The sequence below is a fragment of the Cynara cardunculus genome (assembly GCF_001531365.2).
Source record: "Cynara cardunculus var. scolymus isolate 2C chromosome LG 10, CcrdV1, whole genome shotgun sequence".
Lineage (NCBI taxonomy): Eukaryota > Viridiplantae > Streptophyta > Magnoliopsida > Asterales > Asteraceae > Cynara > Cynara cardunculus.
Genome location: NC_037537.1, coordinates 18407893 through 18424482, shown reverse-complemented (window position 1 = coordinate 18424482; position 16590 = coordinate 18407893). Strand labels below are relative to the sequence as shown.

Genomic DNA, 16590 nt, shown 5'->3' with positions numbered 1-16590 from the left:
CCTTCAAACAGTAGCATATGCAATCGAAACCATGAAAACGATAGCATATGCAATCGAGAAGCATGGAACAAGAAATCGAGAACCATAAAAAGCATATGCCAACATGAAATCTGAGAACAGTGGAAGGCGCATACAAGAAATCGAGAACCATGGAAACGAGGGAAGTTGGAACCAAAGAAGCTTAGAAATCGAAGACCATGGAACCAAAAATACCATGGTAGTCGAAATAAATGAACAGAGATCGTACCTAAATAAATTGAAATCAAAAACCAAATCAAAATCGAAAATCGACTCGAAGTTGGAGGCCATTAAGAACCCTGCGGGAAGAAGTCTTGCAATAGATCTCCTCGAAGATACCTGATAAATTGATTTGGATCAAACAACTTCTGAATTATTAGGTTTAGGGTTATAAATTTAGATGTTTTCGGACACTCATCCTTGAGTTGTTTTGGATTCAATCGAGAAAAACAAATTATCGTTGGTGGATATTTTATTAGGTTTAGGGTTAAAAAGGTAATTTGTATTTCAAAGCTGATAAGTTAAAAGATAGTAGTTTATCAAAAACTCCTTATTACCAGTGTTATAACGAAAACATATATTCTAAATAAGGAATCTCAATCTACCCCTAAAACCATGCCTCAAAATAACGATTTTTAGGACCTTCAAATTTGCCGACACCAAAAGAAATCGTTGACTCCATTAATAAAAATCGACGCCGGTTTCCCCATTCCCAAAAGAGCAAGTTTATGGTTATTACCAAGATCTCTCCTCCCCCAATTATATAGGGCATATAGTAGGAGTCTGAACTCCCTTCATCCGACTTGTTTCTTTCTTATCCGAGCCAAAAAAATGTCGAATTTCTCTCGCCAGATTCGTTTCTCGTCGTCTGTGTTCAGAGGCTTACAGTACAGGATTTCAAGATCTTTCACTACGATTGAAGGTCATCGACCCACCATTGTTCATAAGCAAGGTCTCGATATTCTTCATGATCCCTGGTTCAACAAGGTAAAACTAAAGTTAAAGTTGCTTGTCATCATGAACTTTCAATCTTATGTTACTTGTAATGCGAATTGAAGTGCGGAGGTTGAAGTATCATGCAGTGTGTGTTGTGCTTTGTGGGATTTTTAACTTGGAACTTGAAAGCCTTGAGTTTGAGTTCCTTATTGGTTACTGTAGTAGTTTTGATTAGTTTAGATGTGATTGTTGATTATTCGATGTTTTTTGTGGAAAAAGCTTTGTAGCTACATTGCCGGGTTGGGTTTATTCATTGATTCAACTATCATTGTCTTGTCTATGATCTCGGATAAGGATTTGCAAGCCCTGGCTACGTAGGGATAAAACGAAAACAAGTGGTGTTGCAGAATGCACATTGATAATTATGCATTGTGATTTGCAGAATTTGTTTACTCAAAGAACTTGGGGGCACACTTGGGATAACTGTTACTTGCCATCTTAGATGCCAAACTAATTTGACAAATAAGCTGGCTGTAGTTATAAGCTTTGCCTTGCTAACAAGATACTCATGCCAAACCAGGGGCAGAGCCAACCTGGGGATCCTATGAAGTCATAGATATCAATGTACTAGTTGTGAAGTGGGGTTGTTATAAAGTTATGGATACCAGTGTACTAGGTTTTAATTATCTGCTCACAGTTCTGCAATGATGGGGCGAATGATGGAAGCATTTTAATACCTAGATCAGGATTTAGGACCAGGAGTAATTTATGCTTGTCTTAAAAATAGGGGTGGAGATGATATAACAAACAGTACCAAATATTTAGTACCTGAAGTGTGCTAACCTAACTACATTATAGTCATTGACTCAATCCAGAGACCAGAAAGACCCTGGAACTGTAGATCTTTGTTAGAGAAAAATCTAGAGAAGCAGATTTATTTTTCCAAACAACAGAAACTGATACAAAACAGGAAGCATCAACCGTAGATCCACCAAGCTTTCATGATTATGATATCATTTTTTCTTGTGATTTCTATTCAGCTAGTGAATGGCCCTATTCTTGCAAGTGCTCTTTTCAGGCTTGACAATAGTCATTTTTTTTTTGTAGATTCTTTACTCAATTTATTAGGACATCTGGTTTAGATCAATTGTAGAGCTTTACAACTTAATTTTATGAGTTTCATGTTCTCTTATTGCTCTGAACTTTAGACAAGTCACGGCATGTGTGTTAGGGAAAGAGAGTTTTATTTATGTTTCATAGTTGGTTCAATTGGTTTGGGTCATCTATCTTTGTCGACCAACTCAGAGAAGTTACCATGTTAAAAGCAGTCTTGGGGTTAATGCCACTATTATGTGAGAAGAATTGCTTGTGGTATGAGCATGGCATGTATGGTTGTTGTGAATAACCTCTTATAACAAAATTGATGGATATGCATTATGGGCATGTGATAAAAGGTATGAATATTCGTCATTCTTTTGTATCTTCTAACATTAGTCAAACGTTCAATCTAGAGGACACTCTACTCAAATGAGGGGAAGATACAATTTTATCTTGGAGATGAAGTAACTCTACCAATTAAATTGTTGTGTTGATCAATGCAGATAATTATTGAACTTTTAATTTGATAATTATACATCAAAATAGTACAAACATAAAAATGTTCATTGCTTCTTATCAGGTTTCAGATCTCTAAAAAGAAGTGGCAAAAATTTACAAATATTATAAAATTAGAAGTTGTTCACTTATTAATAAAATTTTCCGGAGGGGTCCCCCTCCTTCTAAAGCATCTCTTTCCCTTTTCTTCGAGGAGGTTTTGGTTAAAACTTTTACCTAATTTCTACGATATGTGAAATGCAGTAGTACAGTTCTGCAATCAGGGATTTGCCTAAGGTACGCTAACAGTCGGCGTTTATCATATTGGTGAAAGTTAAACCAGTAATACTATTACTTCATAGACATAGAAAAGCAAACTTCCCAATTTTGCATCACTTGCACATCTTCCAATCAAGCTGCAGCAACCAAGAAAAATTGCCAATTGGTACTAATGAGAAATGACAATCAGGGTAATGAAAAAAACCCATAAGGTCAACTGCGTTTTTGTATATATGAGTCGCATACTGATTTGCTTCATATTTGATCGAATATGTCATGTATGATTATTTAGTGGCTACTGGCAAGCAGTATTAGCATCTGTTTTCTTGATTGAAGAAGGTACTTAATTCAAAGCTTGTAGTTGATCATAAGGTGGGTTTGGGAATAGTCAAGTATTGAGCATTTGATACGGGACCACATGCTCACACATTTAGAAGAGGCTATGTAATGATGACATGCCGACAAAGATCGTGAACTGAAAATCATGGTTAACCTTGGCAATTTTGATTAACAGGGAACGGCATTCTCCATGACTGAGCGAGATCGTCTTGAACTACGTGGACTTCTACCTCCAAATGTCATGAGCAATGAACAACAAATTGAACGCTTTAGTAAGTGACTGATTTCCTTTCCTTTAATTTATTATTTGATATACTACGCTACCCATTGCAAAATATGTTAGTGTGGCTAATTATGATATCAGATGATCACTTACTTAATCACTTAATGGAACAATGATAACCCTTTTGAATCTCATCATTTGTCCATAGGTGTGTATTTTCAGTCTCAATTCATCACCAAATATAGTTCCATGGCAGCATGTCATATAGCTTGATATCTGAAAGGAATTGTAGTAGTGTAGTGTATTTTTTCTAAAAACATATACAATGGGTGATCAGGACTAGGTACATGTCTTAAGAACTGTAGCATATATTTAAATGAACATATACAATGGGTGGATAGGACTAGGCAGATAACTGCCATCCACAAATTTTTGCAAGTGAAGAGTTGAATACACAATATATCAACCTCTTTCTGGTTGTAACTGCTGTAATTGCCTTCCTTTTTCTATCAATACATTATATAAACTGGGGTACATTGTTATGTCCATTCCCAACTAATCTGCAGATCTGAAGAAGTAAAGTTTGATTCTAAACAGCCTTAGCCACTTGTGAGGTAGTTATCCTTGATATGTCTTTTCCCAAGCCTCCTTCTCATGTTTTAGTTACAGGTGGAAAAAAGGAACTTTGAATGGCAAATCCACCACAGGTTAGGTTCACTTAGATCCAAGCCATAACCCAGGTATTGGTCTAAATTAGTTGGAAGCAGAGTATGTAGCTCTGTTTTTTTTGAAGAAACAATAATTATATTTGAAGATACTTGTGAACTATAGTCTAAAATCTTCAGGGTGGAATATTTTAATCACACATGATGTTTCTTTACATAATCCACTTTATTTGGTTTTTTAGATGTATTCTTTATTATTTTGGAGGAGTGGGTGTTTGGTCATTGTCTATTGGAGCAAAACCCCCTATATTATCGCCTTACTTCAAAGAGAGACCCTCCACAGTTTGGATTACTTCAGAGCGCTCTTGATGTCATTAACCATAAAAGATTTGCTTAAAAATGAATTGTAGTCATTTACCTTCAATAGCATATATTAGTAATGAAAGTAAACAAGTTCAAAATAATAAAATAAGCAAAAGGCCTCAATATGAATTACTTTTTCTTAATTAGAATCCAAGAATAAAAAAAACTTGAACCTAACTGAAAATAACAATATTAGAATTACACTATGTGCATATACAACTTATTGATGATGCATAATAACAATGCTTCCTGCACAATAACAACTTACAATGTGTATTTTATTCAGGGAATGAGTTAGTTAAGTCGACAATGTTATGAAGTGCTTTGAAGAATTGAAATGTAATCAAACAAGACAGTTATGATGATGAGTAAATGCACGTCCTTTCAAGTTTTAACATGGTCTAGTGTTCTTTCTCATTTTCTAGGAAACTTGTACTAAATTGTGTGCTCATATTTACCTCATGATTCATGATCCTATAACCATAATGCCATGACATGGCTTGATAATAGCAAATATGAGTCCTTGTCTATGGTGTGAGGGTTGTTGATGTGCTCAAATATTTTTGGAGGCTACTTAGTAATATACTTTTTTAACGCCGCTTGGTAATATACTACTTACATTCATGTAAATGTTTTAGATTCCCATAAAAGCTACGGATAACTTAGGAACTGATTTTTTTGTGTGAAGTATTATTTAAAAGTACTTCGTTAAATTTACAGTGGCAGACCTGAAGAGACTTGAGGTGAATGCTAGGGACGGGCCATCGGATACGAATTCTTTGGCCAAGTGGCGAATACTTAATAGGCTGCATGACAGAAATGAGACAATGTACTATAAGGTGAGTGGTTATTGAAGTTGAGTTTATGTACTTCACTGCAATTTTTGAGTAAATATATCAAACAAATGTACAGATATAATTAAGATCCCAGAGGCTTCTGTGTCTATCATAAAATGCACAAGTGACAAAGGCCATGAATGTAAGTGCAAGGTTGTTTGGATTAGTATATCTGCCGTGATGCATCTATTATCCAAGAGGAAGTGAAACGGTAGGAGGTTCAGAGAATCATGTTGCTTCTCCTTCTTTGCTGGTCTGAGTTGACATGTAGTCTTGTTAGAGAAGGTTCTGTGTAAAGGTAGAAGAGTCCAAAAAAACTTGAATGCATTTGGCATAAGACCTACAGAATACAACCCAGAAAATCAGCGAGCATAACTTTGTTTTGTACTATGCTCTTCATTCATCCCCTCATGCCTATCCATTCAAGAAATTGCGAGTAGCAAAGCTCCTCAAAAATATTTTCTGATCTTATAATACAAATATAGAGGAGCAGAGATGATTTATTATTCTTTAATAATCAGTAAATTTCGCTTTATTTCGAATTTAGTTCATTTTTAGTGGCTAATTCTGGCATAACCTCTTAATCCCTTGCCTTTAGTAAATAAATTCATTGTTGCTAAGATGCTGTGCTGCCTACTATTAAGCCACCAGAGCTCCCTCGCCTCTGGTTCAGTCTGAAACTGTATTCCTATGCCAGCGTATTCCCTGAGAAAAGGGAAACTTATTCCATTCCCCTAAGTTGTATTTGGGAGATGGACACCCCCTGTGCTTTTTGATGGGAATCATCTATTGAAATATATTGCTGTTGATATCTGCTGAAGTCACAGCCCAAATGGACATTTGGCAGCAGTATTGGTAAGTTACCATGATTTCTGGTGGAACTTTTGTGGCATCTGCTTAAGCCACGATCACAAACACAAACTTCTACCAGCTTAATTTTGCCTGGGGTACTGTCCTTACCCAAAAAAACTTCCTTCTATTAACATAAAATTTATAGTAATTAAGACAGATATTACAGTGAGCACACTCCTTAGATTACATGGTGCAGTTAAGCCAAAACTTGGCAGATTGGCATAAGACATTGATTGAGGAGCATGAGTTAACATTAACAAGCATGCAGAGGTGGATCCAGAAAGAATTTGGATCGGGGGCTAAAAATAATTATCACAATGTAAAATAAAGCAAAATGTAATATAAAAGTATGGTTTAATTAAAAATGACATACAAGTGGTTTTTTGCAACACCTCGGTGTTTTTTCCTTCTTTTCTGTTGCTGTTACCAAAAATTTAAAAAAAGAGCCAAAGGTATTCAAACCTGCAATGACACTATCAGTAGGCTGCAACCACTTTTTGTTAACTTAGATGAACACACATCAAATTAAAACGGGTACACCTTTTAAGACCCCTATCTTTTTCCATTGTGTAGGGACGATAGAGCGGGGGCACTGGCACCCCTAGGGACTGAATTAGCCCCTGCAGACATAGACATCCATAGGGAATCAAACATGACACTAGCAAAGCAGCATTACATATGAAGGTAAAATTGTCACGGCTAGCCTTACATCTCAGAACATAGTTAGTATTAGTTAATAGACAGGTATATACCACTATTAGTCTTCGTGAGCTGAAGCAGTTGGTTGTATGTGTAAGGGTTAGGGATCATACTCAAACCGTGTGATCTTCAGTCATAATTCTGAAGAAGTTGATCGAGGAAGATAAAGAAATACCTTACCAAACATTTAACATGGAACTATTATATATTCATAGACTAACGGGCAGGAAGAATGTGAGTATGTGACTAAAACTTGACAAGGCCTGATATGCTCTTGGAGCTCCAGGTGTAGTCTGTGAAGTTCCACTGGCCTCCTCATCCCTTACTCTGCTGAGCACTGTGGAGTATCTCAACTCCAAATGTGCTGCAGAACTCACTCGGTCAGGATGGTAACTAGCAATGGGACATGCTTAACAGATACAATATCTTTGAATGAGCTGCGTTGGGCATGGTTACTGCATTCTATAACACTGTAAAGTGCTTAATATATTAACTTATAGAGGGATAGAAGGATTCAGGGTCAGGATTGAAAGCTAGAGAGGGGTAGAGGACACAGGATGTTCTAAATAAGCTCCGCAAGATCGGTCTCCATATGTAAAATTCTGGAGTTAGTTCCCATATTTTACAAATTGGGATTTCGAACTAGTATAAATTCTGAACATGTAGCTGCATTTACACTTCCGATTCATACACCCTATTGTGTTCTGAGATGGATTATATTATCTCCTTGTTTGCACCATTAGACATACAAATGATCTTTTAGTTGGCATTGCAGTGTGGTACCAGCTCATTCGTATGTCATTAGTATTATTTTTTATTTGAAATGAACAGAGTAATTTCCAATGGTGGGTTGGTCTCCCCCCAACACATGTTCACACCCTTGCAATGCCAAGATATGATTGTTTTACATGTGGACCTCGATTCCTCGAACATGAACAGTTTTTTTTCTAATGCTAATTGGAATGCTTATGTATATGTTAATATGACAAATTGTATCTTAACCAAACCTTCTACAGCATTTTAGAAATCTAAAGGTACAGGTCAGGTCAGGTCAGGTCTTAACCCATGGCATTATATCTTGTTATGGCAGGTTCTAATTGCCAAAATTGAGGAATATGCCCCTATAGTGTACACTCCTACAGTTGGACTTGTTTGCCAGAAATATAGCGGGCTGTTTAGAAGGCCAAGGGGGATGTATTTCAGCGCTGCTGATCGTGGAGAGATGATGTCAATGGTTTATAACTGGCCTGCTGATCAGGTCTGTGTTACTTGTGAACTCAGAACTATTTAGATAGGTCGGTGCTTGTAATCTAATAGCTTTTAACTTATTTACTGTTTTTGTTTATGAAGAACCCTGGATAAAAATGAGTGTGGCTCACCATTGTCCCATTGGCCCTAACATGACATTTTGCAGCATTGAAACTAAATAATAGAAGGTTGGCAGGGTGTATCTTTACCAAGTGTACATAGCAAGGGTGGACACAGGCATACAGCCTTAGTATTGAATAGCCATGAGCCACTCTATTACTGTATCTTACAGAAAACCTGCTATTACATTCCCATCCCAGATAGTGCTATGTTTTATAGCTATGGCCCCATTTTTTTTGGAAGGGTATCCCATGCTATGCCCGGACTAATCCCAGTAGATTGTGACTGCAAGAAATCAGGCCTGATAAACTCAGTGGCCACAATTGTTGTGTACTCCTGTATTCGAACCTTGGGTAGATGGTATATTCCACCACATCCCCTAGGACCTCAACCACTATGCCACAACCCTTGTGGTTAACTATGGCTTCATTTATGGGTGCTTTTATTATATTAATTCGATTCTGAAAGTTGTATTTCCTTTTCTCTTGGATGCATTGTACTGAGTTGAGAAATCTTTGTTTGCTATACTGCAACTGCATCTAGGGGCTTACCTGGTCTGTAGGTTTTGGTTGTTATTTACCTCTTTTGGAAAGAAGAGTAACACTCTGTGACAGTGTCATAGGATTGTCTACATATTCGGAAACGAGTGTAATATAGGTGAAAATGTGATGATGGTTGTCAGGCAAAGCCAAAGAAACATCTAATCCCAGAGTTAGGAGGAAATTACAATTTACATAGAAACAAAGTAAACATATTTGTGTATCCAAGTCCTGCACGTGGAACAAACGTTCTGTTGAGTCACATCTGATACCAAATAAAATAATGACTATGTTCATCTATTTATTTGTTCTTTAAAACTTGAAAATTCAGGAAGATTGGTACATAAAAAGTATCAATAGAGGGGATGAAAGTTCAAATATACTCTCACTAGATCATGTGTATCTAGCTTATCTTTAGTATGTCAATGTTTAGATACATTGTAGAAATGTTAAAGGCTAAAGTAACATACAATGATTGTGATGAAGAAAATGATAGTACCCATATCAGGTTTTAGTTTAAAAATAGGTTTGATCACTAGTGTGTGCTGAAGAGAGGGGAGATTTGTAAGTTAGATTTGACTTCAAGTTATACAGGTTTCAGATCAACTAGTTTTTTGTAGATTACATGATGATTAGTATGAAGAATTGATTTCATTTAGTTTGCACACTCTTTGAAGTTTTAGCCTTTTAATACCACAAGTACACTTTCCAAGATCATGAATGGACAAATTGCCCAATACAGACCTTTTAAGATACACATTTCGTGATGCACTAACTTGTTTAATATTTTATCTGCCAAAGCATTTGTCTGTTTGACTCTCTATTAAACCCTCCAAGTATTGATACCTCTTGTTTACTTAGGTTGACATGATTGTTGTTACGGATGGAAGCAGAATATTGGGTCTTGGTGATCTTGGAGTCCAGGGGATTGGGATTGCAATAGGAAAGTTGGATTTATATGTTGCTGCAGCAGGAATAAACCCTCAGAGAGTAATTTTCACACTGGATCCATCTCAGTAAATGCATCTTCAATAAATGCATTTTTGTGTTCCTCTGAAGATATTTATCTACTGTTTTCCAAATCAATGAATGCATTTTCACTAAACATTTGTCTTTGCTACCATATTATTTTTCTTTCAGAGCTTTTGTCTGTGTAACACTTGGCATTTTCTCTTTCTATATAACAGGTGCTTCCTATTATGATTGATGTTGGAACCAACAACGAGGCCCTTCTTAAAGACCCCCTGTGTATGGTTCTTTCAAGTATTGCAAAATTTTCAATCTGTTAGGTATTTGTGTAATAGGCTAAGATTAAAACCAAGTAGAAATTTACACCAAAAGAGTTGGAATAGGCTAAGGAACAGAAATAAAAGTGCTTTATGCGAGCTCTTTGATTGTTAGGTATTTGGGCTTTAATTCAAAACAAACAATCCTTTATACCAAAAGAGTTGGAATACGCTAAGATTAAAACCAAGTACAAATTTATAGAGGTGAAACCCAATGTGCTTTGATGGACTCATTCTTCTATTGCATGTTACCCTATTATATAATCTTGATTCCACATAAACATAATTAATATAAAATTTGGATAAAACTTCATTCAGCTCTTAGATCTTTGTTTTAGTGACTTCTGTTCTAGATGATGATAACAGTATCATTTGTCTAGATTTGGGATTGCAACAACACCGTCTAGACGGCGAGGAGTATATTGCTGTTATTGATGAATTTATGGAGGCTGTATTCACTCGTTGGCCCCATGTCATAGTGCAGGTAATCTTTTCTCTCAAGATTTCTAAATGTTTTGTGGAATTTTATTGAAATGCAATGCATTTTCAGGTTCTGTATGGTGAAATCTTTTCTCAAACCCCCTATCTGTATCAGGAAGCAAGATCCTTTCCGGGTAGAAGAGTCTTTGTTACTATTAGCTTATTGGTGTAACTATGCATTGAATTACAAGGTTCTCTCAATAATGAATGATTTATTTATCATCCAGCCTAGTATATAGGCCTATTTTTCCATTTCTAATATAGACCTAAGTATGATTTAAACATGGTCAGATCTTTAAGATTGTTTCTCTCTTCCTTAACCAAACCAAACCAAACCAAACCAAATTGATCCAGTAAATCCCACTCGAGAATAGGTTCTTTTTCGGGGGGTGAGATGTAGGCAGGCCTGACCTCAACCCCAAAGGACTAGAGTGGCTGTTTCCGTGAAGACCCCCGGCTTGTGCAAATGTTCTCTCTCTTCCTTATTTTTCACTACTTCTGGCCCATAAGAAATACATTGTCTGACTAGTCATATTAAAGTGCCAAAAATTATAAAATTCTCTTTCAGTAATGATAACTAGATGATACTTGTGGGCCAAATCAATGTGAAATCTGTAATATGGCATTGAACAGTAAGTAATTTATCTTGAAATTTTCAGTTTGGGATGCAAAAGGAAGGCATCAGATAAAACAGCAAAGAATGAAATCTCTATCAAATGAAATTCCTAGCTCGGCCTTCACAACTAACAAAAAGTTGAAATTAGTAAGGGACATCCCAAAATGGAAAGTGCTTCAATTTTCATGGGGTGGAAGAAGTTCTATTTCAAAACCAGTACTACCCAAATGCAAATATGATTTGTACTTCAAGTAACATTTACCCACTGCATTGAACCTCTGATCTTATACTACATTAAAATAATGTTAGATTTGAGTTGCAACAAAAATTATTTATTATTGCATATTATTTATTGAGGGGTGTCCTCGAGTCATACAGACATCGTTTTGAAACCCTAAACGATTATACCTAAGTTCAATAGCAGATAGGTATCCATCTTCATGACCATGTAGGGCCTTCCGCCCACTGAAATAATAAAGAAGAAACGGTGAAGTCTCCATTCATTTTTGTTCTTTCAGAGTTCACTGGTTTACTTGTTGAAAGTTAACAGGATCTTAATGAAGTAGCATTGTCAATAGTTCTTCCTTTGCATATCCAACTTTTTTACCTACTTATGATCTTACAATAAATGGTCTTACTTTGGTCAAAGTTGTTGCATTCACCATCATATCTTTCTGCTGATTGTCGTAAGATGCTAATCAGGAGTACTTTTTCTTTTAGTTTGAAGATTTTCAGAGCAAGTGGGCCTTCAAGTTACTGCAACGCTATAGAAATAGCTACAGAATGTTCAATGATGATGTCCAGGTAAAAACAATTCATGCTGAAGATGCTTTTCTGTGAAGTATCATCAGTGTTGCATTCTAAATCTGTATCTCATGTTTGATGATGTCAAGTAGATAAATGCTTTTGCTGGATTACACTACTGCCCAGTGCCCAGCCAAGTGATCATGAATATTGTAATTGAAAGAAAATGTTAATCTTATCTTCTTATTTCTTATCTATTACTAATTAGGGTTGGGTAAGGGTAAGAAGGGATCTCCACCTTGGATCAATCTTAATTGAAGATCAACACTAATGCGGTGCACCGGGATGCATTGGATCAATACCTGTGATAAGCACAATTCATGGGGTGGGTGAGATTAAAAGTGATCAAGGGTCCAGATCCCTTCTTACTCTTCTCATCTTAACGCCTATTCTCACACGATCCTTCGTCTTACTAATTATGCATCAAGATATGCAGATTATAGAAGACCAAACAAAATACATAGTGGTCTTTATTTGAGGGCCTAATTCAACTGTTTAGGGATCTTAGACTTGTTATTGCATGTGTTTTGTATGTTGGGAAGTGGTTAAAAAGTGGGTTGTGGAATTCAGTAGCTAGCGGTTGAAACCTTTCTCATTTTTGTCATCTGCCTCGGTTTAGTGAGCTCGGCGAGTCTTGATTTCTCAGGATCATGTGTAACTACCATTCATTGATGTACAGGGAACTGCTGGAGTTGCAATTGCTGGTCTTCTTGGAGCTGTCAGAGCACAAGGAAAGCCAATGATTGACTTCCCAAAGCAAAAGATTGTTGTTGCTGGTGCTGGAAGGTTTAGATCCTTTAATACATAACTTCACCATGAATAAGCAATTTAGTTATAACATACTCATTGCACTACTAAAAGTTATGCTGTATTTCCTATGATTTACTATTGCATGTTTAAGTTGCAATCAGCCCGTTGCTTCATTTCTTTTCTTTTTCCTTCTCACATATATAGCCTACTTCTCTACCTGATGCAGTGCAGGAATTGGGGTTCTGAATGCTGCTAGGAAAACAATGGCAAGAATGTTGGGAAATAATGAATTGGCATATGAGAGTGCAGGGAGTCAGTTCTGGGTCGTTGATGCTAAAGTAAGTATATTCATCAACGATCAATAAGCACCACACAAATCCTTATCTCTTTTCTTTTGTGGGGATAAATTAGGGCCTAGTCACAGAGGAGCGGGAAGATATTGACAATGATGCAAAACCATTTGCAAGGAAGACCAAGGAGATTGGCCGCCAAGGATTGAGGGAAGGGGCAAGTCTTGCAGAAGTGGTGTGTTTAAATATCTCAGTCCTTATCCAACTATGTCTACTGCTTATTAAACAACCATTGGAACATTCGGGTACAGTTTATTTATCAAATGTCGGCTATTATTTGCTTATCAGGTTCGGGAAGTAAAGCCAGATGTACTCCTTGGATTATCTGCTGTTGGGGGTTTGTTTTCTAAGGAGGTATAGATACATTGATTYTGTGCTCTTTTTCATCGAAAAGAACCAAGTGGAAGACAATTTTTTCTRTAGAATTTCGTGTTAATYAACTTWGCTCACTGYTGAACTAAATTGCTTCACCTATGCATAGGTATTAGAAGCACTTAGAGGGTCAACTTCAACAAGACCAGCAATATTTGCAATGTCAAATCCCACAACCAATGGTGTGCTTGATATCACGTAAACAACTCGACATAATACATACAAGTTCCTGTATCTATTCTTATTATTTGTCCATGGCAGCTGAATGCACCCCTGAAGAGGCATTTTCCATCGTGGGAGAAAATATTATTTTCGCAAGTGGAAGCCCATTTACTGATGTGGACCTCGGTTTGTCTTCTAACTTTCTTGTGATTTTACTTTAGCATTTCACCTTGGATTGGGTAAAACCTTCTTTATGCTTTAAGTTGTTCCGATTGCAACATATTTGAGCATTTATTTATTTTTATTCGGGCAGGAAACGGACATATTGGCCATTGCAACCAGGGAAACAATATGTATCTTTTTCCTGGGTCAGTTCTTGGTTTTAGTTGCTGATTAAAGAATTTATGTATTTCTTCGTTACTTCTAATCTTACTAAATTCTGCAGCATTGGTCTCGGTACTCTTCTGTCTGGCTCTAGAATAGTCTCAGATGGCATGTTACAGGCTGCAGCTGAATGGTAATTTTCTTAGTTCACCCGTCATGTTCTACAACTTTCTGATGTGTTTTATCTCTTCTAGACGAAGACGTCATCCCTCTAAATTTTAATGTGCTTTTTTTGTGTTCCATGAAAACGATACAGCCTAGCTGCATACATGACTGAAGAGGAGGTCCTGAAAGGAATCATATACCCTTCAATATCGAGGTATAGATATGAGTTTTGTGTGTTCTTTTTTGTCATAGTTTTCACATTTTTTTCAAGAATAATCGCAACTGTGAATTATGTGGGCCAGTATACGCGACATAACAAAACAGGTAGCTGCTGCGGTTATCAGTGAAGCAATAGAAGAGGATCTAGCAGAAGGATATCGTGAAATGGATGCTCGTGAGCTTTGCAAGCTAAATAAGGTATTGTGGTCGCAATTGAAGCATGTCGAAAGTGGTTTCATAATTGATTAACAGAGTCCGTCTTGGCGCAGGATGAAATACTTTGCTACGTTGAAGACAATATGTGGAATCCCGATTACCCAACGCTAATTTACAAGAAAGACTGAAAAATGCTCCATCAACCACACAATTGACCTCCTTTTGAGGTTAGTTTGTGTTTAGACGTTTAATTAATACATTATGTTCGTTCTTCTCGTTAAACGGACATATATATATATAGGGAGACAGAGAGAGGTGTGTGTGTAAAATAAAGCAGTTACTTTGAAGATGGAGGTTAGTGGGCATGTCATGTATACATTTAAAAGTTTAGGGACCAAACTTGTAATTTATTATTTAAACCATTTCTCTCTTCTTCTTTTTTTGAGATATAATTATACGTTTAGATTTGTTTGTTAATTATTTTGACTTTTTAGTTTCGATCTTATCGAGTCCCATATCCCATCTACACCTTTCTTTTTTAAGTTGAACTTTTAAATGATTCCAACCATTTGTATGAGTTGGAGTTTTAGTGAGAAGGAGAGTTAAGATGAAAAACATAAAAGGAGATCTCTACTTTTAGATGAGATGCATTGAGATGAGTAGAGGTGTACACGGATTGGGTTGGGCGGTTTATATCAATTTTATAACCCAACCCAATTATGGCGATTTAGAAAAATCTCAACCCAACTCATTCAAAAGTATAACCTAACCCTTGCGGGTTGGATTGGATTGGGATGAGTTGGCGGGTTAGTAATTACATAATTTAACGAATGAAATAATCTATAAAACTTAAGTTTATATACAATGCTATAAACCGTCATATCTAAAAAGGTTACAATAGGTTTATATGACGTTTTTGAACGTTTCAACAAATGTTTTAGAATGATCTTTAAATAAAATGTCGTATTAGTTATTTTATAGGAACATTTTGAGAAGTGTCCCGTAAACTCATATATTTATAGGACACCTATGTTCATATGATACTTTTTTAAGTCGTGTTGTATAAAATAACTATATGACATTTTATTTTAAAAGTATTATAAAATTTGTTAAGACGTCCAAAATATTAAAAATAAATTTTCTTTTTGGATATTCCATGGATATTCTCATTTTTTTATTAAATTTAATTTTAATATTATATTATAAATAATCAATTGTTTATTTACTTTAAAGTGAACTATAAATTTGGTCCATGTGGTTTGTTAAAATTAACATTTTTTATTCTTGTAGTTTTGAAATTATAGGATGACTATCGTGGTCTATAAAAACGTCTGAATTTGATCATTCATAAAAGTTTTCGTTAGATAATGGACATTTTCGTCTTTTTATCAGGGATTTTTTTCTTTTACCTAATCAAAATCGATTTTATGATTTTGATCCATGTGCTTTTTGATTGAGTAAAAGACAAAATCAGTAAAAAGACCACAAAATGCCTTTATTTAACGGATTGTTTTTACGACCGTTAGAAGAAGGGACCAAATCTGTACATTGTCGCTTACCATGATGGCCATCTGTAACTTATAACTATAAAGACGAAAAATGTTATTTCCAACAAACTACAGGGACCAAATATGTAATTTACTCGTTATTTTAAGACAAGTTGCATTTAGAAATAATATCTCTAAAACTTTACTTTTCAAACTTTATGATTTAAAAACTGTTTATTTAAAAGTTTATAATTTTTTTAAAGAGAAAAGTCTAAAAAAACTAAATGGACTTTAGTGTTTGGAATGATTAAGTTTTTGGACAATTTTTTGAAACAAATAAATACTTGGACATTCTAAAACATGTTAAATAACTCATTGGACAATTTTTTGGAACAAATAAGTCATTGGACATTCCAAAACATGTTAAATAACTCATTGGACAATTTTTTGGAACAAATAAGTCATTGGACAATTTAAAACATGTTAAATAACTCATTGGACAATTTTTGAAACAAATAAGTCATTGGACAATCCAAAACACGTTAAATAACTTTCTGGACTTTTCTAAAATATGTTGGATACATTCTTATGACTTGTACAACTAGTTAAAGTGGTAAAATAGTGACAAAAGTCCAGAAAAAAAACCCAATGAACATTCATATTTTGAACGATTAAGTTCCTAAATATTTTTTGAACCAAAAAGTATTTA

At 35.6% G+C, this 16590-nt stretch overlaps 1 protein-coding gene across 1 annotated transcript; it reads left to right on the top strand.

Annotated features, from left to right (window-relative positions):
- The first annotated feature begins 735 nt into the window (after positions 1–735).
- LOC112519078 (NAD-dependent malic enzyme 62 kDa isoform, mitochondrial) lies at positions 736–14852 on the top strand. The gene is made up of 19 exons (XM_025127046.1): positions 736–1005; positions 3341–3437; positions 5137–5255; positions 7894–8061; positions 9572–9700; positions 9898–9958; positions 10377–10480; positions 11813–11896; positions 12576–12682; positions 12873–12984; positions 13058–13171; positions 13285–13350; positions 13478–13550; positions 13630–13716; positions 13844–13898; positions 13976–14047; positions 14171–14233; positions 14322–14436; positions 14508–14852. Exons 1-19 carry the CDS (start codon positions 850–852, stop codon positions 14580–14582), a joined length of 1857 nt encoding a protein of 618 aa, XP_024982814.1. The 5' UTR covers positions 736–849; the 3' UTR covers positions 14583–14852.
- The last annotated feature ends 1738 nt before the right edge of the window (positions 14853–16590 follow it).